General features: G+C 44.5%; 1 protein-coding gene across 2 annotated transcripts in view; it reads left to right on the top strand.

Annotated features, from left to right (window-relative positions):
* Window positions 1–21,076, top strand: part of KDM4A (lysine demethylase 4A) — a 226,336-nt gene extending 205,260 nt beyond the window's left edge. The window contains exons 15-22 of one of the 2 annotated variants that reach the window (XM_033916196.1): window positions 4,616–4,692; window positions 8,209–8,264; window positions 8,580–8,688; window positions 9,031–9,219; window positions 9,773–9,943; window positions 13,217–13,336; window positions 18,426–18,518; window positions 19,174–21,076. In XM_033916196.1, the coding sequence (XP_033772087.1) occupies window positions 4,616–4,692; window positions 8,209–8,264; window positions 8,580–8,688; window positions 9,031–9,219; window positions 9,773–9,943; window positions 13,217–13,336; window positions 18,426–18,518; window positions 19,174–19,314 (956 nt within the window). In that variant the 3' untranslated portion in view covers window positions 19,315–21,076. The remainder of the gene's footprint in view (window positions 1–4,615; window positions 4,693–8,208; window positions 8,265–8,579; window positions 8,689–9,030; window positions 9,220–9,772; window positions 9,944–13,216; window positions 13,337–18,425; window positions 18,519–19,173) is intronic. The other variant, XM_033916198.1, reaches the window with a different exon arrangement.
* The last annotated feature ends 4,283 nt before the right edge of the window (window positions 21,077–25,359 follow it).

Genomic DNA, 25,359 nt, shown 5'->3' with positions numbered 1-25,359 from the left:
AGGGAGTCCTGGATGATCGACTCACTTTGCCTTGGCGAGCTACCGGTCGATCGCGATCGACCTATTGGGCACCCCTGATGTATACCATTCCTGCTCTTGGAAAATCATCCCATGGTCCAGGAAGCCAAAACACTTTCGACACCATCCACGTAGCCACGCATTCGTTTCCAGGATGCATGCTTCTCTGACCGACCGACCTCCCTCAATAGGGAGGATGAACGAGAATACCATCTGCACATCTGACTGTTTCATCACCTCTCCCAGAGCCACAAAGTCACTTTTGATATGTTTGCAGGGGTACCTGGCAGTATCATTAGTGCCAATGTGGATGAGCAGCATTGGATAATAGTCATCAGGCTTTTTGAGTCTTGACAAACTCTCTGTAACATTTTGGATTTTAGCACCAAGTAGACAGCATTCCTCCCGGGACATCATGTCTGGTCTATAGATGGATGCTTCTGTATCCCTCAAAAGGGAATTGCCAACCACCACTACCTTATGCCTCCTAGTGATCATGGATCCAGCAATTGTAGGAATTTCAAGCTTTGGTCCTTTCTCTCCCTGGGATGCTCTCATCTCCTTTACTTCCAGGGCAGCATACCGGTTCTTTAGTTCAAGAGCAAGTGAAGTCACAGTATACATCTTGCAGGGTTCCATAATCTCAGTCCAGCTGTCTTCTCTCAGCACAGTCTCTTTTTCCCCACTGCTGGATATCTTTGATGCCTCATGAACCATTTCATCAGTGTACCTCTCATTCTCACAGATGCTTCTCAATCTTGCCACCTCCTCTCTCTGTTCTTTTACTTCCTTAATGAGGGATTCAAGCTGAAGACAGCTTAGCTTGTACATGGAAGCACTCCCTCTGCCTGGGTAACATTTTCTGTCTGCACAGAGACAGAAACTGTAACCTGAGCAGTACCTTTGCTGACATGATGTTTCCCAACCATGATGTGGTTGCAGAAGCACTTACACCTGGAATAAAAAGAAAGAACAGAAAAAGCAATGACCTGTTCCTGGTTGGCCGAAGAGCCAAAAAAGCTCCTCCTTTGGGTAGGTGGGTGGGAATTAACCTCAAGGGTCATCTGTAGAGTCTGATTTAAAAAAAATCATCAGAGTTCAGTCTTAAATCTCTCCCTTAGAACCAGGCTTACTGAGGGTTAGGCACTAGGCCAGCATTCCTCCCTTCAAGGGTCCCCTGTGGAGTCTGATTTCTAAGAAAGTCCTCAAGAATTCAGTCTCCCCTTCCCTCATTGAGATACGATATGAATGTGGTATAAAATACACTTCAGCTTGGAAAAGAGATATGATTGAAGACTACAAAATCCTGAGTGGAGTAGAACGGGTAGAAGTGGATCAATTTTTCTCTTCATCAAAAATGACAAAGACTAGAGGACACTCGATGAAATTACAGGGAAATACTTCTTTTTTTACTCAGAGAATAGTTAAGATCTGGAATGCGTTGCCAGAGTATGTGGTAAGTGCGGATATCGTAGCTGGTTTTAAGAAAGGTTTGGACAAGTTCCCTGGAGGAAAAGTCCATAGTCTGTTGAGAAAGACACGGGGGAAGCCATTGCTTGCCCTGTATTGGTAGCATGGAATATTGCTACACCTTGGGTTTTGGCAAGGTACTAGTGACCTGGATTGGCTACTGTGAGAACGGGCTACTGGCCTTTCTTAAAACCAGCTACGCTATCCGCTCTTACCACATTCTCTGGCAACGCGTTCCAGAGCTTAACTATTCTCTGAGTGAAAAAAACAAACTACACCACATTCAGAAAAAACCTGAAGTCAATTAACTGTCTTAGTTTCTGTATAGCTCCCCCTACTTCAATGTTCACTCCTCTAGCTTCTCCATACCCCCTTCCCCCTCTGCTTTCCCTTCTCTGTGATCTGTCGCCTTGGTATGTGCGACTCACAAATGGAAGATTAGATTAGACCATTGCTCCGACCCAGTAAGGCTATTCTTATGTTCTTACTTGTTCCTGATCCATCCTTGGCATTTATCAGGGCTCAGACCCTAAAGAAGTCAACCCTGCAGTAGCCCTATTTCCCACCTATTGAATTTGCTTTCAAAACCTATTCCAGCCTACGAAAAATTACATAAACTTACTTAACAAAAAACCTACACTAGCCCATCCTGATCTGTTCTGTGATATACTGGACACAAATGGTAGCAGTCCATCTGGCATTGGCTTCACTTTCCCCCCTGCTGGAGCTGCCTTTTAAAACCACTCTTAGAAAAGTGTTTGTTTTTTTAAATGAAGGTAGATAAAGACCATATGGCCTATCTAGTCAGCCTAAACATGCCGTCTACTATCCCCTCTTCTTTGTTAGAGATCCAAAATACTTGTCTCAATCTTTCTTGAAAAGGAAAAGGCGAGAGCCAGCATAGTTAAAAGGTGAAGTGAAAGAGCCAAGGGAGCATTCTTTAATTATTGGAAAAGGGATCCAAATGGAGAAAATAAGAGACAACATGGGCATTGGCAATTTAGATGCAAAGCATTGAGGAAGAAAACTGGAAGGGCATATGAAGAGAGACTTACCAAAGAGGCAGAAACTCATAGTAACAACTTCTTTGGGTACATCAGAGTTAGAGAACTTGTGAGGAAATCCATGTGACCATTAGATAATCAGGGAGCAAAATGAGCACTCAAAGAATAAGGCCATAGTGGAGAGACTGAATGAGTTCTTTGCTTTTGTCTTTACAGAAGAAAATGCAAGAGATCAGGGGTGATGTGGAGGAATTGAGGGAAATATCAGTGAACTGTGTGGCGCAGTGGATGGTGCTACAACCTCAGCATCCTGGGGTTGTGGGTTCAAACCCCACACTGCTCCTTGTGACCCTAGGCAAGTCACTCAGTCCTCCATAGCCCCAGGTAACATAGAAACATAGAAATAGACGGCAGATAAGGGCCACGGCCCATCAAGTCTGCCCACTCCAGTGACCCTCCCTATCTATCTTTGCGGATAGATCCCACATGTCTATCCCATCTAACCTTAAAATCTGCCACACTGCTGGCCTCAATAACCTGAAGTGGAAGACTATTCCAGCGATCAACCACCCTTTCAGTGAAGAAGAACTTCCTAGTGTCACTGTGCAGTTTCCCGCCCCTGATTTTCCACGAATGCCCCCTTGTTGCCGCGGGACCCTTGAAGAAGAAGATGTCTTCTTCCACCTCGATGCGGCCCGTGAGATACTTGAATGTCTCGATCATATCTCCCCTCTCTCGACGTTCCTCGAGTGAGTAGAGCTGAAATTTCCCTAACCGCTCCTCGTACGGGAGCTCCTTGAGTCCCGAGACCATCCTGGTGGCCATTCTCTGGACCGATTCCAGTCTCAGCACATCCTTGCGGTAATGCGGCCTCCAGAATTGCACACAGTACTCCAGGTGCGGTCTCACCATGGATCTATACAGTGGCATAATGACTTCAGGTTTACGGCTGATGAAACTCCTGGGTATGCATCCTATGATTTGCCTTGCTTTGGATGAAGCTTGCTCCACTTGGTTTGTAGACTTCATGTCTTCCCTGACAATCACCCCTAAGTCTCTTTCTGCTTCAGTTCTTGTCAGGATCTCGCCATTTAGGGTGTAAATCTTGCATGGATTTTGGCTTCCCAGGTGCATGACTTTGCATTTTTTGGCATTGAAACTGAGTTGCCAGGACCTAGACCAGTGCTCCAGCAGAAGTAAGTCATGCACCATATCGTCCCGTGCCATTGCTTTTTTGTCTGTTGTGCTTTTGCTCACTACATTGCTCAGTTTGGCATCATCGGCGAATAATGTTATTCTACCTCAGAGCCCTTCTGTCAAGTCTCTTATATAGATGTTGAACAAGATCGGGCCCAGGACGGAGCCTTGTGGCACTCCACTTATCACCTCCGACATTTCGGTACGTTAGATAGATTGTGAGCCCACCAGGACAGATAGGGAAATGCTTAATCTTGATAGGTGGTATATAAAAACCTGAAAAACTTGAAAATACTGGACCAAATTGACAAGTTAGAGTGATAAATCACCTGGACCAGATGGTATACATCCCAGGGTGCTGAAAGAGCTCAAACGTGAGATTGCCGATCTGCTGTTAGTGAACTGTAACCTGTTGCTGAAATCATCTGTAGTGCCTGAAGATTGGAGAGTGGCCATTGTTATGCCGATTTTGAAATGGGGTTCCACGGGATAGGAGGTTTTTATACCTATGAGGTAGCATTTGAAGGTCTGTGAGAACTGAGGTTCTGGGCTGTGCTTTGAGGATTTTCCTCCCATCTCTGACATGTTATCAAGCTTTAGAGTTTCCATTCTTTATTAGTGAAAGCTTGTGTTGAATAGATTGTGATTGTTCCACTAGTTTTTGTTAAACAGAACTGGGTTCTATTTCCACTGCAGCATTTAACCCTTCATTACTCCAGATACAAAATAACTACCGGCATATAATATGTAAACCATTTTGACTGAACTACAGAAAGGTGGTTTATCCAATCCTATTTCCTTTCACCCTGTCTAGACACTAGGGTCTCTGTCCATTGCTTCATTGCAGTGTAGGGTTACTAGTGCCTCCTTATATTTTGTAAGTAGATTCTCATTTTGCCCTTTTCTATATCTTATCTTCCCAAAAGGTTGTTATGGCATTCCCCCCGAGAAAGCCACAGAAGACTGGACCTGTTCTCGCTGTGCAGCTAATGCTCTTTCAGAGGTATGAAATGAGTTGACCATGCCCTTCTCTTGCAGCCCTTACCTCCATGTTCATAGTGAGATGGCACTCCGTGTCCTGCAGATGTTGCCATTAGGATTGACTTGCAAAGAAATGCAGGAGGAGAGCCATTCTGATAGCAGAAGGGTGAGCACAGATTTTCATCATTACAGGTTGAGTCTCTGCTGCGAGTATTAATTATTTCTAGAGTGCTACCAGGCATACACAGCGCTGTACAAAGTCACAAAGAAGACAGTCCCTGCTCAAAAGAGCTTACAATCTAAAAGGTCAAGACAGACAAACAGAATGCCAAGGAGGGGGGGATACAGGGAGGAGGATAGTTAATCTGGCTAGGGTGGTGAGCAGTGGGGAGTATGGTTATGGATTGAAGGCTAGAGAATGATACGGAGACAAATTTTCCCCCGTCCCTGCAGGAACTCAATTTCCTTGTCCTGTCCCCGCAAGTTTTGTCACTGTCCCTGCCCTTGCCCCATTCCTGTAAATTCTGCCTTAGTTGCACAAGCCTCAGAGACATGATTTTCAAGCGTTTGAGGCTTATGTAGATGAGGACAGAGCATGCAATAATGGGACAGGGAAAGGAAAAGAATTTGTGGGGACAGGAAAATGAGTTCCCATGGGGTACAGGGAAAAATTTGCCCCCATGTCATTTTCTATCGAAGGCTATATCAAAAAGGTGTGTTTTAGGTCTGCTTTTAAACAAGGGAAGGGGCATAATGGACAAACTCGGGTAGATTATTCCAGGCATACGGGGCAGCTAGATGAAAGAAATCGAGTCTGGAATTGGCAGTGGAGGAGAAGGGTACAGATAAAAGCAGCTTATCTGAGGAATGGAGTTCTTGGGGAGGTGTATAAAGAGAGATACTCAGGGGCTGCGGCATGAACACACCTGTAGGCTGGTAATAGGAGTTTGAACTGTATGCAGAGGTGGATAGGGAGCCAGTGAAGTGATTTGACAAGAGGGGTAAGGTGAGTGTAGCGAGGTTGGCAGTAGATAAGCCATGCAACTGAGTTTTGCACCAATTGCAGGGGGAGACAGTTCAGCGGGAGTTTAAGCATGAGGTTACGAGTGTGGCCAAGGATCTAAATAGTGTGCTCAGAAAGGAAGGGGCACATTTTTGTGATGATGGAGAAATAGACGCAACAGGCTTTAGCAGTCTGTTGAATTTGCATAGAGGTGCATGAGAAGTTGGAGTTGAAGATGACTCCAAGGTTACAAGCAGAAGAGACAGGGACAGAGAACGGAGGGAGAGGAGCAGCTCAGTCTTGGACATGTTTAGTTTCAAATGGCAGCCAAACAGGAAGAAACTTTTTGTTAGACTTTAGGTGAGATTTCCAGTGTAGAGAGGTAGATCTGGGATTCATAGGTGATACTGGAATCCATGGGAGGAGATCAGGGTACCAAGGGAAGAGGTGTAGAGAGAGAAAAGAGGTCCTAAGACAGAGCCCTGAGGTACTCCAGCCACTAGGGATAGCAGCAGAGGAGGACCCACCATAACGCATAAACTAAAGGTGCGATGGGATAGATAGACAAACCAGGAATCCAAGCGAGGACAGTGTATGAAGGAGTAAGTGTTGATGAACAGTATCAAAAGCAAGAAGGATGAGGCCCTTAGATCTGGCCATGAATAGGTGGGAGAAGAGGTCGGAATCTGCAAGAAGGAGAGAGAAGCCCAACACTTCCACCTTGACCAGTGGGGCGTGGTGTATGGGAGAAGTGGTAGCCAGCTACAGTGGAGTCCTCAGGGCAGATCAGTTAGAGCAAGCAGGTGGAGGAAATGGGAGATAGAGGTCTTGAATGTAGGGCAGTTTGTTGGAGGCAGAATGAGCAATCCAGGAATAGCTAGAAGGTTAGGGCGCTTACACATGTGGTGGAAGGCCAAGGTTAGGATTAGGAGAGTGCACCGAAGCAAAGGGGAATAATGATGATAATGACGAAGATGGGAAGTGCTTAAAGAGTAAGGAGATGGATGAATGGAAGGGAGAGAGCAGAAAATAAGGTAGATGGCTGGTGAGGGGATAGGAAAAGAAGGATAGTGAGGACTTGTGGCATGGAAAGGAGAGAGAATGAGAAGCAGAAAAGTGAATTGGAGCCCTAAGGAGAGGAGGGGAGGTAGTGAGAATAAGGAGGCGCACGCTCCTTGTTTGCGCTTCTTCATCGTGTCATGCGTCTTGCGCTACTCAGAGAGGAAGGCTAGTGAGGTCACCTAAGTGCTTGCTTTGGAGGGGCTACCAGCAGGCAGCAAGAGAGATGGAGGTTGGAGTCACCCCAGAAGGAGGAAGCTATTCTGCAGAGGCCCAGTTTGCTAAAGAGCACCAGTGAATTTGTAAACAAGAATTGCTTTTAACATAAGCTTTTTATTGAATTGATATGATTGACTAGCATTAAAGTGTTAGAGTATCTGCTCTTCCCCATTGTCTGCAATAGTTTAAGTTTTGTTCAGATCAGAAATAAAAATATAAAGGTTTAGTTTGATTTTGGGGTGTAGCCCTAAAGGCATCGTAATGCAAAATTACAAAATAAAGATTAGCTGAGAGAAAGCTGCTTCACTTATTTGATTTGTATTTTACTTTACATAGTCTTAAGTCCTGTCGGTATACAGGAGTTCCTTTCTGAGATTCTTAGATTGTAAACAGCAGAAAGATAGTACGGGGCATGGTGCACCCTCATCTGGAGTACTGGTTGCCGTACATGAAGAAGGACACAGTAATACTCGAAAGGGTCCAGAGAAGAACGACTAAGATGGTTAAGGGGTTGGAGGAGCTGCCGTACAGTGACAGATTAGAGAAACTGGGCCTCTTCTCCCTCGAACAGAGGAGATTGAGAGGGGACATAATCAAAACATTCAAGATACTGAAGGGGATAGACTTAGTAGATAAGGACAGGTTGTTCACCCTCTCCAAGGTAGGGAGAACGAGAGGGCACTCTTTAAAGCTGAAAGGGGATAGATTCTGTACAAAGATAAGGAAGTTCTTCTTCACCCAGAGAGTGGTGGAAAACTGGAACACTCTCCCAGAGGCTATCATAGGGAAAAACACCCTACAGGGATTCAAGACAAAGTTAGACAAGTTCCTACTGAACAAGGACGTACGCTGGTAGGGCTAGTCTCAGTTAGGGCACTGGTCTTTGACCAAAAGGGCCGCCGCGTGAGCGGACTGCTGGGCGCAATGGATCACTGGTCTGACCCAGCAGCGGCATCTCTTATGTTAAATTGATGAGGTTAGATGAAGATCCTTGGAAGATGGTAGACAGTGAAGTAGCTCATCATACGTGAGGAGACTTAAGAGAACTGCGCATGGTATGGTTTCTTCAGTGGTGTGTTGGGCAGCATTTAATGTGTCGATTGAGCTTCCAGGTATCTGCAATATCCACAATGGCAAGGCTCTTGGCTGTATCCCCACCTTAGTAATCCATCCTGCCAGAACCCAGGCTTTACTAATGATCAGCATTCTTGGTCATTTGTTCATATCCTTATGATCTCTGCTTCTCTCCCTGGGCAGGACTGCTGTTTGTGTTCCCTTCGAGGTGGAGCTCTGCACAGAGCAAATGATGACAGGTGAGTCTGAAACCAAGGCATATACTGAAAATTCTTATAGAGTTTCAGAGAGAAACTAAGGGATACAGAGATTAACACAAGAAGGGGTGAATGGATGTGGCGAGCCGAGATAAGGGCACGTGAAGGTCAGGATGAGGTATGGGATGAATGAATGAATGGATGCAAGGAAGTATGAGGACGAGTGAATGGATGTGGCGAGATGGGGCTCGTGAGATACGGGCTGGCAGTGAATGGTGGTGGGACAGGCTGAGGTATGTGGGGGAGAGCGAGCGAGTGATACTTACCATAATGCCTGGTTTTCTCTGACTCTTTTAGGTGGGTGCATGTTATGTGTGCTGTGGCAGTGCTGGAAGCAAAGTTTGTGAATATTTCAGAGCGCAGTCCAGTAGATATCAGCAAGATCCCCTTGCAGCGATTCCGACTGGTAAGAATCCTTGCTTTGTGAAAGTCTGAAGTATAACTCATGGCCAGTGGTGGGTTTCATGTATTTAATCATAGAAACAAAGACCATATGACCTAACCAGTCTGCCCATCTTTGCCTTATCCTATCCCTTCCTCTCCCGTAGAGATCAAGCTTTCTTGAATTCAGATAAGTTTTCATCTGCAGAACTTGCACCGTTCCACAAATTCTCCACCCTTTCCTTGAAGATGTATTTCCTCATTTGTCTCCTTATCAGCCAGATCCAAAAGCTGACCGAAGTAGTGTGCAATGTTTCTGCTCTCTGTGAAAGGCTCTTGGGAGTAACAGCTGATCTCATGTCTTTAGAAATGCATCTTCTGTAAGAAGCGGAGGAAGAGAATTACTGGCTGCTGCGTGCAGTGCTCTCACGGCCGTTGTCCCACCTCCTTTCATGTCACCTGTGCACAAGCTGCCAGAGTAATGATGCAGCCAGACGACTGGCCCTTTGTGGTCTTCATTACCTGCTTCAGGCATAAGAGCTTGTGTCAGCCAGAGGTGAGTGCAGTTTACTGGATTTGGGGTCTAGATCTAGCCAACAGTTGAATTTCTTTGTATTTATACCATTGAGAGAAAGTATGGAAATGGCAGTTTGAGGGAGCTGTATTCTGTTCTTAAAGCGCCACTGGAAGCAGAACATCATGGCGTTGGGTTGTAGCTGAGACTTGGCAAGAGTCTTTGCAGAAGGGGGTGAATGGGTAGAGAAGAGCTGGGGAGTGGGAAATTTTCAGCAGGTGATTTACTTTTTGTGCTGCTGTTTGAGTAGTCTCTCTCCCTCACTCTCTCTCTCTCTCACACTCGCGCATTCTCTTACACTCTCTCTCTCTCACTCGCGCATTCTCTCACTCACGCATTCTCTCACTCACTCACACACACACTCTCTCACACTCTTGCTCACTCACTCTCTCACACACACTCTCACACTCACTTTCACACTCATTCACACTCTATCTCTCTCTCACTCACTCTCTCTCAGGATAGAAGTCTGCTTGGATTTCTTTGTTTATAGACAATGGTAAAGAACTATGTGATAATGTCTTATCTTTCTCAGCACAGTAAAGCAGCCCAGAAGGATATAACAGTTGGGCAACCTGTGATCAGTAAACACAAGAATGGGCGTTACTATCAGTGTGAAGTCGTCATGTTGACCAAAGAAACATTTTATGAAGTCAACTTCGATGATGGATCCTTCAGTGATAACCTGTATCCAGAGGACATTGTGGTATGTAACCCGGATCCAGCTACCTCATAAGAACATAAGAATAGTCTTATTGGGTCAGACCAATGGTCCATCAAGCCCAGTAGCCTGTTCTCACGGTGGCCAATCCAGGTCACTAGTACCTGGCCAAAACCCAAGGTGTAGCAATATTCCATGCTACCGATACAGGGTAAGCAGTGGCTTCCCCCATGTCTTTCTCAATAACAGACTAGACTTTTCCTCTAGGAACTTGTCCAAACCTTTCTTAAAACCAGCTACACTATCCACTCTTACCACATCCTCTGGCAACGCGTTCCAGAGCTTAACTATTCTCTGAGTGAAAAAAAATTTCCCTGTAACTTCGAGTGTTCCCTAGTCTTTGTAATTATTGACGGAGTGAAAAATCGATCCACTTGTACCTGTTCTACTCCACTCAGGATTTTGTAGACTTCAATCATATCTCCCCTCAGCAGTCTCTTTTCTAAGCTGAAAAGCCCTAACCATTTTAATCTTTCCTCATACGAAAGGAGTTCCATCCCGTTTACCATCTTGGTCACTCTTCTTTGAACCTTTTCTAGTGCCACTATATCTTTCTTGAGATAAGGAGACCAGAATTGAATGCAATACTCCAGATGAGGTACCACCTAGAGAATGACATGGGGAAAAAATCTGTCCCCGTCACTGACCCGTCCCCGGCCCACTGTCTCCTTCATCGCCGCATCACAGCCATTCCCTTCACCGCCCCGTCACCGTCATCCCCTTCACCGCCCCGTCACCGTTACTGCCATCCCATTCACCTCCCCGTCCCCGCAGCATCCATACAAGCTTCAGTACTGCAATATTTAGCTTATTCCTTCCTTATAAATCAAAGTCCTGGCTGCTGAACTAGAGAAAGAGATGTTCAGCTGGCAGGGCTTTGTTTATAAATTTTTATCAACACAACTAATATACTACTTTATCCTAAAGCAAAAAAAAAAATTTTTTTTTTTTTTTCTACCTTAGTTGTCTGGTTTCTGCTTTCCTCATCTTCTCATTCAATTCCTTCCATCCACTGTGTGTCTTCTTTCTGTGTCTTCCATTTGTTCTGTTATTGTGCCTCTCCCTTCACCCTCCCCAAATTGGTCTGGCACCCATCTTCTTCCCTCCACTCCCCCCTAGTCTGTCATCTGTCTTCTTCCCTTCAGCGTCTGTTCCTCTCCACCCTCCTTCAATGTCTGTTCTATTCCTTTCCAACACCACCCTTCCCTCCCTCCTTCACCATCTGTTCCTTTCTACCACCTTTCAGCTCCCCTCGCGCGGACTAACTATCTATCTCCCTCCCTATTACCTTCGTGGTGCGTTACAATGTAATTTGTGCAAACCGCTGGAGCCTGCGAGCTTGGTCCCCGTCCCATCCCCACAAACCATCTCACTTCTGTGTTCCTATTTTCCCCATTTCTAATATCTCCCCTATGTTTCTGGCATTGCCCCCCCCCTGTGTCCTTATACCATCCCCATGGCATGTATGTCCCCTTTATGTCTCTGTCCCTATGCCCCCATGCACATTATTTCCCCTCTGTTTCTGTTACCTTCCTGTGTCCAGATTTCCCCTCTCTTCCTCTTCCACACCAATGTGTCTGTTCTCTGCAACCTCATCTAGCTTCTTTCCCTCTTTCTTCCCCCTCTCCACCCCCCTGCTTCCAGCATCTGGCTCGCCTGCCTGTCCTCCCCTTTCTTTCCTGCTCTGGGTTTCTTTCTCTCCCTCTTCATCCCCTTGGCCCAGAATCTCTTTCCCATTGACCTCTTCCTTCCTTGTGTGAGCCGGGAAATCGCGCAGTCCAGCAGCCCCCTCCCGCCCGATTGCAGAGTTCCGTCATCTTCCTCCAACTCACCTTAGATGCCGAGTTTGCCGACTTTCTTTTTTGCCCAGTCGCACGCTTTCAAAAAGCTGCGCACACATGGCTACTCCAGTTGTTCAATCTTCTCCTCTGACGCAACCAGAAACAGGAAGTTGCAGGAGAGGAGAAGATTGAACAACTGGAGCAGCTGCGCGTGGCTGGGCGAAAAAAAACTCAGCATCCAAGGTGAGGTGGTCGTAGGGAGATGGCAGAACACTGCGATCGGGCGGGTGGGGGTTGCTGGACCGCACGATCCGTGATTGCCTCACTGCGGAGACAAGACCATTCACCGCTCCATGGGGCGGTGAATAGCCTTGTCCCCGTCCCCACAGTGACCACTATTTTTTCTCTCCCCGTTTCAGCAGGTTACCCGCAGCTACTCGCGAGTAATAACCACCATGTCATTCTCTAGTACCACCATAGAGCGATACAGGGGCATTATGACATCCGTAGTCTTGTTAACCATCCTTTTTTTAATAATTCCCAGCATCCTGTTTGCTTTTTTGGCTGCCGCCACACATTAGATGGAAGATTTCTTCATATTGTCTACAATGATACCCAGATCCTTTTCTTGTGTGCTAACCCCCAAGTTGGACCCTAACATCCGGTAACTGTGATTCAGGTTATTCTTCCCAATGTGCATCACTTTGCATTTGTCCACATTAAATTTCATCTGCCATTTGGACGCCCAGTCTTCCAATTTCCTAAGGTCCGCCTGCAATTTTTCACAATCCACATGAGGTGTAACAACTTTGAACAGTTTAGTGTCATCAGCAAATTTAATCCCCTCAATCGTCGTTCCAATTTCCAGATCACTTATAAATAAGTTAAATAGCACTGGTCCTAATACAGATCCCTGCGGCACTCCACTGTTTACTCTCCATTGAGAAAAATGACCATTTAACCCTACCCTCTGTTTTCTATCCGATAACCAATTCCTAATCCACAACTGAACTTTGCCACCTATCCCATGACACTTTAATTTTCTCAGGAGCCTCTCGTGAAGAACTTTAACAAAAGCTTTCTGAAAATCTAGATACACTATAACCGGCTCACCTTTATCCACATGTTTATTCACACCTTCAAAGAAGTCAAGCAAATTTGTGAGATCTCCCTACTTTCTGTAGCTATAGGAAAGAGTACCGATGCTGATTGGCTTAGACAGACTTCACCAGTCAAGTGAGGTTGCATATCCCCTGCCTGTCTCTGGAGAATGTGATGTCTGCTCTTGCATTGAAAGGTATTTGGCTGTGTCCCGTTGCCATTTCAGCAGCAGGAATAGTTCTGGTCTTATCCCATGGAACAGGCTATATGTTCCCACTTCCCCTCTCCTTAAAATGCAGAAGAATATAGTTAGTAATGGCATGGGTTAGATGTTTTTGCTGCAGTTTCTTTCCTTTCTCTTCTTTTGTTTTTCCAGAGTCGAGATTGTCTACAGTTGGGCCCTCCTCCTGCAGGGGATAAGGTGGAGGTCCGCTGGACAGATGGACTTGTTTACGGGGCTCTGTTTGTAGCATCCCACACGATCCAGATGTACCAGGTGAGTGAGACATGCTCTCTTCCTTTTCTCTAGGAAGAAGAGAGGGAAATCACAAAAAGAGGATTCAGTTGGTGTTTGCAATGGCAGAGCAGTAACATCTGGCCTTTTTGTGTCCTTGACTGAGGTTTTAAACTTTCAGTATTTTTATCTAATCCAACAGCATGTGCACATCAATTTGCTTACTTCTTGGCTCTTTTGGTTTTATACCTAGGATTGCCTCTTTTTTAATTGATGTGCATGCATTTTTCTTTTTTTTTAAATTCTTTATTCATTTTAAAACTGACAAACAAGTGATTAATATTAAAGCATTTTTCTTCATGTTATATTTTATTATGTGTTGGTATACAGTATTGTAAACTTTGAGTTAGATTTTGTTCAAGGAAGGTAGAATATAAGTGTACCAGGACATCACACTGCAAGGGTGCAGAGATAAGGGGCTCTGAGTTGTCCCTGATAATGCTGGCTGTGCAAGTCTCTGGGATGCTAATCTGCTCATGGAGATTCTTCAGTCACTTTAGACCAGGGATGCCCACACTTTTTGGGCTTCCGAGCTACTTTTAAAATGACCAAGTCAAAATGATCTACCAACAATAAAATTTTTTAAAAAAACACACTGTACGCAGAGAAAATGCTAATTATCATAGTAACATAGTAGATGACGGCAGATAAAGACCCGAATGGTCCATCCAGTCTGCCCAACCTGATTCAATTTAAATTTTTTAATTTTTTCTTCTTAGCTATTTCTGGGCAAGAATCCAAAGCTTTACCCTGTACTGTGCTTGGGTTCCAACTGCCGAAATCTCTGTTAAGACTTACTCCAGCCTATCTACACCCTCCCAGCCATTGAAGCCCTCCCCAGCCCATCCTCCACCAAACACAGACCATGCAAGTCTGCCCAGTACTGGCCTTAGTTCAATATTTAATATTATTTTCTGATTCTAGATCCTCTGTCCCACGCTTCTTTGAACTCAGTCACAGTTTTACTCTCCACCTCTCTCGGGAGCGCATTCCAGGCATCCACTACCCTCTCCGTAAAGTAGAATTTCCTAACATTGCCCCTGAATCTATCACCCCTCAACCTCAAATTATGTCCTCTGGTTTTACCATTTTCCTTTCTCTGGAAAAGATTTTGTTCTACGTTAATACCTTTCAAGTATTTGAACGTCTGAATCATATCTCCCCTTTCCTCTAGAGTATACATATTCAGGGCTTCCAGTCTCTCCTCATACGTCTTCTGGCGCAAGCCTCCTATCATTTTCGTCGCCCTCCTCTGGACCGCCTCAAGTCTTCTTACGTCCTTCGCCAGATACGGTCTCCAAAACTGAACACAATACTCCAAGTGGGGCCTTACCAATGACCTGTACAGGGGCATCAACACCTTCTACTGACTACGCCTCTCTTTATACAGCCCAGCATCCTTCTGGCAGCAGCCACTGCCTTGTCACACTGTTTTTTCGCCTTTAGATCTTCGGACACTATCACCCCAAGGTCCCTCTCCCCGTCCGTGCATATCAGCTTCTCTCCTCCCAGCATATACGGTTCCTTCCTATTATTAATCCCCAAATGCATTACTCTGCATTTCTTTGCATTGAATTTTAGTTGCCAGGCATTAGACCATTCCTCTAACTTTTGCAGATCCTTTTTCATATTTTCCACTCCCTCTTCGGTGTCTACTCTGTTACAAATCTTGGTATCATCTGCAAAAAGGCACACTTTTCCTTCTAACCCTTCAGCAATGTCACTCACAAACATATTGAACAGGATTGGCCTTAGCACCGAACCCTGAGGGACTCCACTACTCACCTTTCCTTCCTTCGAGCGACTTCCATTAACCACCATCCTCTGGCGTCTGTCCGACAGCCAGTTTCTGACCCAGTTCACCACTTTGGGTCCTAACTTCAGCCCTTCAAGTTTGTTCAACAGCCTCCTATGAGGAACTGTATCAAAGGCTTTGCTGAAATCCAAGTAAATTACATCTAGCATATGTCCTCGATCCAGCTCTCTGGTCACCCAATCAAAAAATTCAATCAGGTTCGTTTGGCACGATTTACCTTTTGTAAAGCCATGTTGCCTCGGATCCTGTAACCCATTAGATTCAAGGAAGTACACTATCCTTTCTTTCAGCAACACTTCCATTATTTTTCCAACAACTGAAGTGAGGCTCACCGGCCTGTAGTTTCCTGCTTCATCCCTGTGACCACTTTTATGAATAGGGACCACATCCGCTCTCCTCCAATCCCCAGGAATCACTCCCGTCTCCAGAGATTTGTTGAACAAGTCTTTAATAGGACTCGCCAGAACCTCTCTGAGCTCCCTTAGTATCCTGAGATGGATCCCGTCTGGTCCCATCGCTTTGTCCACCTTCAGTTTTTCAAGTTGCTCATAAATACCCTCCTCCGTGATCGGCGCAGAATCTACTCCATTTTCTTGTGTAACTTTGCCAGACAATCTCGGTCCTTCTCCAGGATTTTCTTCTGTGAACACAGAACAGAAGTATTTGTTTAGCACATTTGCTTTCTCCTCATCACTCTCCACATATTTGTTCCCAGCATCTTTTAGCCTAGCAATTCCATTTTTTATCTTCCTCCTTTCACTAATATATCAGAAAAAATTTTTATCTCCCTTTTTTACATTTTTAGCCATTTGTTCTTCCGCCTGTGCCTTCGCCAAACGTATCTCTCTCTTGGCTTCTTTCAGTTTCACCCTGTAGTCCTTTCTGCTATCCTCTTCTTGGGTTTTTTTATATTTCATGAACGCCAACTCTTTCGCCTTTATTTTCTCAGCCACTAGGTTGGAGAACCATATCGGCTTCCTTTTTCTCTTGTTTTTATTGATTTTCTTCACATAAAGGTCCGTAGCCATTTTTATCGCTCCTTTCAGCTTAGACCACTGTCTTTCCACTTCTCTTATGTCCTCCCATCCTAACAGCTCTTTCTTCAGGTACTTTCCCATTGCATTAAAGTCCGTACGTTTGAAATCTAGGACTTTAAGTATCGTGCGGCCGCTCTCCACTTTAGCCATTATATCAAACCAAACCGTTTGATGATCGCTACTACCCAGGTGAGCACCCACTCGAACATTAGAGATACTCTCTCCATTTGTGAGGACCAGATCCAATATCGCTTTTTCTCTTGTGGGTTCCGTCACCATTTGTCTGAGCAGAGCCTCTTGAAAGGCATCCACAATCTCCCTACTTCTTTCCAATTCCGCAGACAGAACATTCCAGTCCGCATCCGGCAGGTTGAAATCTCTGATTTCCACTTTTCTTTCCACTTCTCTTATGTCCTCCCATCCTAACAGCTCTTTCTTCAGGTACTCTCCCATTGCATTAAAGTCCGTACGTTTGAAATCTAGGACTTTAAGTATCGTGCGGCCGCTCTCCACTTTAGCTGTTATATCAAACCAAACCGTTTGATGATCGCTACTTCCCAGGTGAGCACCCACTCGAACATTAGAGATAGTCTCCCCATTTGTGAGGACTAGATCCAATATCGCTTTTTCCCTTGTGGGTTCCGTCACTATTTGTCTGAGCAGAGCCTCTTGAAAGGCATCCACAATCTCCCTACTTCTTTCCGATTCCGCAGACGGAACATTCCAGTCCGCATCCGGCAGGTTGAAATCTCCCAACAGCAGAACCTCCTCTTTCCTTCCAAACTTTTGGATATCCACAATCAGATCCTTATCAATTTGCTGCGATTGAGTCGGAGGTCTGTAGATTACACCCACGTAGATAGAAGTTCCATCTTCTCTTTTCAGAGCAATCCATATCGCTTCTTCCTCTCCCCAGGTCTCTTGCATTTCGGTCGCTTGGATATTGATCTTTACATAGAGAGCTACTCCGCCACCTTTTTGACCATCTCTGTCCTTCCTAAAAAGATTATATCTCGGTATGTTTGCATCCCATCCATGTGATTCACTGAACCATGTCTCTGTGATAGCAACAATATCTAGATCTGCCTCTAACATCAGGGCTTGCAGATCATGAACTTTGTTGCTTAGACTGCGAGCATTTGTGGTCATCGCTTTCCAGCTATTTTTCAGCGATAATCTCCTTTTTCGTATGGATTTTTGTTTCGTTTCACTTTCCGTTGCAATACTTATGTTGCAGTCTTTACTACTATCACATCTTTTCTTTTGCCATGGGTGGTCTCTATAATTTATTTTTATCATTTATATTCCGGGGGGTTTTCAAAGAGGTCAAGGCAGATGATTTTATGCAATGTCACCTCAGTAAGAACTAAACAAAATATAAACAAATATACCCCCTCCCTTTTTACTAAACCGAGATAGCGGTTTTTAGTGCAGGGAGCTGCGCTGAATGCCCCGCACTGCTCTCGACGCTCATAGGCTCCCTGCGCTAAAACACACTATTGCGGTTTAGTAAAGGGGGGGCCCTAGTGCAAAATATAGACAGCAGATATAAATTCTCAAAATGGACACATTTTGATCACTAAATTGAAAATAAAATTTTTCTACCTTTGTTGTCTGGTGATTTCATGAGTCTCTGGTTGCACTTTCTATTTCTTCCCTTCTTTCAACCTCCTGTATGCTTCCTCTCCTCCAGACCTCATTCCCTCCCCAAACTTTTTCTTCCTTTCTCCCTGCCCCATCTTTTGTCCCTGTCCCCTTCTTTCTTTTTCTCTTTCTCTCTCCATACCCCCCTTTCTTTCTGTTTCCCTTCTTTCTGTCTGTCTCCCTGCCTGCCCCCTTTCATTCTTTCTTTCTCCCTGCCCCCAAAAGCTGCTGGTGCCATTGGGGAACAGGTCCCCAAGCCACTGCCACCGAGTTCTGAGCTCTCCCTGCTTCCCAACCCATAAACAGCCGGGCCCACCAGCCTTCCCCCATCTCCGACGTCAATTCTGGCCCGGAACTTCCTCTCTGACGTCAGAATTGACGTCGGAAGTGGGGGAAGGCTGGTGCTTCTGTTGTCCTTACGGCGTTGGGAAGCAGGGAGAACGCAAAAGCAACACGAGTCTATCACGGAGCCCCGGATGGGCTCCACAATCGACTCGCGTTGCCTTCGTGATCGACCTTTTGGGCACCCCTGCTTTAGACTATCTCAGGATGTGCTGGGTTTCTGTTTTCACAGGTGGAGTTTGAAGATGGATCCCAGTTAATGGTAAAGAGAGACGGTGTATACACGCTTGAAGAGGAGTTGCCAAAGAAAGTGAAGTCCAGACTGGTAAGTAATGTTTCACAGCCTTTGTGGCAGTGGCATGACAGCTGGCTAATGGCGATGTGCCCTTCTGGCAGTACCATATATAAGGTTAATGACACATGTGGCAAGGCCTCTGTGCATGACAGCAAGTGAATCTTTATTACATTCACCCTCTGTAAGTTTTTGATAACATGACCCCAAGCAGTTCTTCAGATTCCATCAGGCACATGTTTGTCACAGGAGTTCATTCAGATTGTGAGGACACATGCTCAGGTTTAGCTGCTTTTTAATGAATAATGGCTAACCTTCATGTGTCACCACATAATCTGGATGGGTTCATATTACTGCTTTTCTAGCACTTGCAAGCCATTGAACTATGGAATTTCATTTTAGCGTGAAAAAATGTGGCCAGTGAAAAATATTCTGCTTTTTTACCTTGCACAGTAAGACATACTCTTTACTCAGGGTATGAATAGCTTTTGGTTGCATTCATTTGACTTTTTCTTTCTGTCGGGTCAATACTAAATAAATAATGTAAGATTTGTTTCTCTGTTGGCCCCAAAAATGGTAACAATAATTATTTATGCTTGTATTGGAAGAGGGTAGAAGAAATCCAAAGTCAAGAACCCCAGGTCCCAAGTTCAAGTAGTATTTCTAATTCCTGCTTCTCCTTCCACAGTCCGTCGCCTCTGATATGCGTTTCACAGAGATCTTCACAGAAAAGGAAGTCAAACAAGAAGCAAAGAGACAGAGAGTCATCAACTCACGATACCGAGAGGATTACATTGAGCCAGCCCTGTATCGTGCCATTATGGAGTAAGCAGCTGGACTCAAATGACCCATTTGTTGATGGGAGTAATATCAAAACAAACCTGAAAACAGCGCAATTTCAACACTCCACGGACAACTGTAGCCAAATTTGTAAAGTTTTTGAGGCGACAAAGTGATTCTTCTACAAAAGGCAGAGAGACCTGTTTTTACTGTGCTAGTGATGGAAGGTGAGGCCCAGCCTGGCTTTCTGCCAATTAATTTGGTGCGTACGGAGTCGTCATGCTGAGGCCACTGCCTTTCCTGATTGCTTTGTGGAGATCATCTTCAGCAGCGCTAGTTCTGATGTATAGAAATTTTTTTTGGGGGGGGGGAAAACAAATGGAGCTAAGTGCCCATTTCTTGGGAAGACTCTGTGTTAAGGTTTCCTAATAATTGGTTTCTCTCTCGTCCTTACAAAGGACAAGGCAGTATTACTGGTGCTCACCACCCAAACTTTGTATTTATCTGCACTTGGTGTCTTTGTGTCTTATCTTTTTTTTTCTTGGGACAGCCTCCAAATTTTTATAATCAATTTGATATTAACTGGTGTGATCAAATGAACTCTGAAAGCAGCCCTGGAACTTCCCTCGTTTTGCTTGTTCTTGTTTTCTTCCTGCAGTCAGAGAAGGGTGGTTCACTGTTCTCCCCTGTCTCCCCCCTCCCCCAATGACTGCAACGAAAGTAATGTGTGCTGACTGACGCAAGGGGAATGGTCTCTAGGGAATAGATGGAATGAGAACTGTTAGATTCCTGAAAGGTGTCAGGGCTCAGCATATAGTCTGCTAGCTTCATGTATTTGAACAGAATAGAGAGCTGAGCCCCTTTTGACCTCTGTCCCACAGGTACACACTGGTCAGTCCTGATACCCCCATTTTTCCAGTAGCTGGTATTTTGTAAACCTCTTTAGTTCATGATGACTCACATAGGACGGCCTTGTCTTTGCTTCTTCTTGTACTGAGTTTGTTTGTTGGCAGCTGCAGTTGAATGACAGTACCTTGTGCTCCCTACTGATAAGTGAGGCTGCTGGGCTGCCTAATCCAATCCGTTGAGCTTGTTTGCTTCCAGCCACTCTGTACCTCTCTTGCATTGTGAGTGCATTTAGAGTTTCAGGTGACTGCCACCATCATCACATCAAGGCCGTCTTAGCAGTGCTGTAAGTACCAGCAGCTATAGCTCTTCTAGAAAATGTGCAGCCCTTTATTCTCTTGGTAGTAAGCAGAGGCCTCCGGACTTGGGTATTTCTTCGGTTTCCCTACCTCCCTGCAGCAGTGACGCTGCCTCTGCAATATGTGAACCTTGGGACTGTCAGAAGTTTTATTGCTGAATTCCCTCACCCTTCTCAGGCTTGTATACTCCCAGGTTGACTGCTTAGTCACTGTGACGGTGTTCTGCTAAGAAAAGCAATGTATCATCACTTTTTGGAGGTTTGGTACATTATGTAACCAAGAGTCAGTGTTACAGGGCAAAGACTTTCCGGCGTGGATGGTGGTTTCCATCTATTAAAAACTTTGTGTGTTTTAAAAATATATATATATACATATATATTTATATTCTTCTGACTGACCAAACTTGCCCAATTCTATGTCAAGACCTAAGTTAATGAAATTGCTTTGGTCTTTCCTTGTGTGTATGTATAGAAGAATCAGCAATTCCTTGCATTATTTTTCATTTTTTGATAAATATGAATACTAGAAATCATCTGAAACAACACATTGCCTGTGATTAGCAATAAACTTGTGGTGTGCAGTGATTTCAGCCTTGAGGACTTTACAGACATGAGATTGTTTTCTGGTTTAGAAGTGATTGTGAAGACCAGCAATTCAGAACCAAGTTCAGACTTATTTATTTAAAGAAGATCAAATTCCTTCCACCAGCCATGTGCTGCAATTGTACAGTCTGAAATAAGGGAAGTAAGCACCTGCTCTTCAAGCCAAATCCAGCTTTATCAAGTCCTGCTGCTGTTTTCACTTGCATGGTTGCTATTAAAGTTTGATTTGGCTTGAAGACCAAGTCCTCTCTGCTCTTGTGTTGTACAGTGCCAGGACTCTCTTTGGTTATTTCAAAACCATATACATCACAAAAATGTTCTATACCTTAAAAAACAGGATCAAATCAATATATGCAGCACAATACAAGATGGGAATTGAGCAGGATAAAAAAATTCAGCATATCGTTTGAAACAACTGACCAGATGATACACTTATCATAAATAATTAGCTTACTTCAAAAATCTATGTCCTTATGGATTGTGTTCCAGATTAGACAAATGTAATTGGAAAAGCCATGCTTTTTAAGAGCTTTCTGAAAAAAGTAATCGCTACATAATCTTAAGAACATAAGCAGTGCCTCTGCTGGGTCAGACCAGGGGTCCATCCTGCCCAGCAGTACGCTCACGCGGCGACCCATCAGGTCCAGGACCTGTATAGTAATCCTCTATCTCTAACCCTTTTTTCTTCAGGAATTCATCCAATCCCTTCTTGAACCCTGATACCGTACCCTGTCCTATCACACCCTCTGGAAGCGCATTCCAGGCATCCACCACCCTTTGGGTGAAAAAGAACTTCCTAGCATTGGTTCTGAATCTGTACCTCTTAATTTTTCCATATGCCCTCTTGTTCTTGTGGTTTCTGAAAGTTTGAAGAATCTGTCCCTCTCCACTTTCTCTATGCCCTTCATGATCTTGTAAGTCTCTATCATGTCCCCTCTAAGTCTCCGCTTTTCCAGGGAAAAGAGCCCAAGTTTCTCTAATATTTCAGCATATGAAAGGTTTTCCATACCTCTTATCAATCGCGTTGCTCTTTTCTGAACCCTCTCGAGTATCGCCATATCCTTCTTAAGGTACGGTGACCAATATTGGACGCAGTACTCCAGATGCGGGTGCACTATCGTCCGATACAACAGCAGGATGACCTCTTTTGATCTTGTTGTAATGCTTTTTTTGATAATACCCAGCATTCTATTTGCCCTCTTAAAGGCCGCTGTGCACTGTGCCGATGGCTTCATTGTATTGTCCACTATTACCCCCAAATCCTTTTCTTGGGCACTTTCACCCATTACCAGCCCTCCCATTGTATAGCTGTACTTCGGGTTTCTGTTCCCTACATGCAAGACTTTACATTTCTATACATTAAACTTCTTCTGCCATCTCATCGCCCACTCTTCTAGCTTGTTCAGGTCCTTTTGTAATTCCTCGCAGTCCTCTTTAGTCCCAACTCTACTAAATAGTTTGGTGTCGTCTGCAAATTTTATTACTTCGCACTTCGTCCCTGTTTCTAGATCATTTATAAATATATTGACAGCAGCGGTCCAAGTACCGACCCCTTCCGGAATACCACTCGTGACCCTCTTCCAGTCAGAGTAGTGGCCCTTTACTCCCACCCTTTGCTTCCTACCCGCCAACCAATTCTTGATCCATCTATGAACGTCTCCTTCCACCCCATGGTTCTTCAGTTTCTGCAGTAGGCGTTCATAGGGTACCTTGTCAAAGGCCTTTTGGAAATCCAGGTATACGATGTCTATGGTGTCCCCTTTGTCCATCCGTTTGTTAATTCTTTCAAAGAAGTGCAATAAGTTCGTTAGGCACGATCTTCCCTTGTAGAAGCTGTGCTGGCTTGTTTTCATCAGTTTGTTTCTATCTAGATGTTCATCGATGTTGTCTTTTATCAGCACTTCCGCCATCTTCCCCAGAACCGAAGTTAAGACTTACCGCTCTGTAGTTCTCCGGGTCACCTCTCGATCCTTTTTTAAAGATGGGCGTAACATTAGCTATCCTCCAATCCCCCGGGATCACGCCTGTTTTCAGAGATAGGTTACAAACCCGCTGTAGTAGTTCCGCTATTTCCTCCTTTAGTTCCTTCAAAACCCTAGGGTGAATTCCATCCACCATTGTCATATTGCAAGGACGGGGCATTGCAGAAAGCTCTTTGTTTCTGTGTATTGTACTGTATATCGGTAAAAGTAGGCATAATTCATATTCCTTCCTCTGATAATGCAGTGTTCTAGGCATATACCAAATAATTCTACCTACTAAGGATTAATTTTTAAAAAGTTATGGTTCATAACTTTAAACTCACCCTGGCCTCAGTTGTTAATGAATATGGTTTATGACAGCGGTCTCAAACACGCGGCCCGCGGGCCACATGTGGCTCTCCAAGTTTTATTTGCGGCCCGCGGTCTGGACTGGATAATTCCTTCCTTTTGGAGCAGCAGCGGGTCTGGCCGGTTTGTTCCGTTCAAAGCCGCGGGTTGGCGGCTCCTTGCGCTATTCGCTCCTGCATCGGAAGCCTCTCTGACATCACAACATCAGAGAGGCTTCAGACGCAGGCGCGGATCTCGCAAGGAGCCGCCACCCGCGGCTTTGAATGGAATGAGCCGGCCAGACACGCTGCTGCTTCAGTGGCGTACCAAGGGTGGGGCGGCCCGCACAACTGGTCACCCTCCACTGTTTTTCATAGAGTGCAGCTTGCGGCTCGTCTAGAGCAGGGGTGCCCAACTGCTTCCCTTCCCTTCTCACCGCCGGCACCATGCTCTTTGATCTCCCTGCTTCTCTCGCCGCCCGACCTCAATTCTGACGTTGAGAGGATGTTCTGGCTAGCCAATCGCTGCCTGGCTGCCCGGAATGTCCTTTCCGACGTTAGAATTGACGTCGGCCGGCGAGAGTTGGTCAGCCCCGTGGAGATCTCGGCCTGTTCCTGATGGCAGCAGCAGCCTATATTCCCCGGCGGCGGTGGCATGGGGGAGAGCAGGGAGCCAGAAGGAAAAAAGAAAGGGGGGGGGACAGGGAGCCAGAAGGAAAAAAGAAAGAAGGGGGGGGGGACAAGGAGCCAGAAACAAAGCAAAAAAATGGGTTCAAGGAATCAGAGAAAGACAGACATAGAAAAAGAAAGAAAAAGTTGGGGGAGTGAATGAGGTCTGGAGGAGAGGAAGCATACAGGAGGCTGAAAGAAGAGAAGAAATATTGGATGCACAGTCAGAAGAATAAAGTGCAACCAGAGACTGATGAAATTACCAAAGGTAGGAAAATGATTTTATTTTCAATTTAGTAATAGAAATGTGCCAGTTTTGAGAAAGAAAAGATATTAAAACTTTAAATGTGAGTGCTGCAGAAAAAATATAGTACTTGGAGGGCCGCAGAAAAAATAGTTAATGTCTTATTAAAGAAATGACAATTTTGCATAAGGTAAAACTGTTAAAGGAAAGTTTTATAAACTATAAAGAGTTTAACCTCATGCAAAATTGTCATTTCTTTAATAAAACATTAACTATTTTTTTCTGCGGCCCTCCAAGTACCTACAAATCCAAAATGTGGCCCCGCAAAGGGTTTGAGTTTGAGACCACTGGTTTATGAAGAGCAGATGCATTTAATTTAGGGTGCAAGAGATATACTGCTCTGTTCTGCACATATTGTAAATAGACCCATATAAAGTGAATTAGTCTGCTAAATGTCCTATAATTAGGGCATGAACTACAGTAACAAAACAGGATGCAAGTAGGGCTGTAAATTACAACTTGTTCTTAGGCATATATTAATATAGATTTGAATTCTAAGGCACAGCAATAGATCAGTAAATAAAAAAAATACTAGGTGTTAACATTTTTCTTGGACTATAAGTTGATCAAATTTGTACCGTGTAGAGGCTTTATCAGTTTCTTTCTTTTCATGTAGAGGTTCTGTGAAACATTCAAAGTTAAAGGATATTGTTCTCCAAATTTTAATGCATATTAACTACTGGTTTTTTAACAAATTAAAAATAGCATGGTAAATTTGGCAGGTACAAAGGTTTGGATATCTTTCAAGTTAATTCATTTCTACTTAAGGTAAGACCCCAAAAGCTTAATAACCCATTAGACCTGCAATTAGGATTATTCCACAATTGACTCTGAGTATTTAACAATACTCTGACCTTTTTAACCTCTGTCATAATTCTATCTACTTTCAACTGAAAATGAAGATAATTCACTGTTTATAAGGGAAAGTTTTATTTTAAAAATAAAAGAATAATTGTGAATGCTTCCAGCTAGCAATTTTGAATTGGAGCTTCAATCAAATCAGGCA

The sequence above is a fragment of the Geotrypetes seraphini genome, chromosome 12 (genome assembly GCF_902459505.1).
Source record: "Geotrypetes seraphini chromosome 12, aGeoSer1.1, whole genome shotgun sequence".
NCBI classification, from domain to species: Eukaryota; Metazoa; Chordata; class Amphibia; order Gymnophiona; family Dermophiidae; genus Geotrypetes; species Geotrypetes seraphini.
The sequence above is the reverse complement of the archived record's forward strand: the minus strand, read 5'-3'. Positions and strand labels throughout refer to the sequence as shown.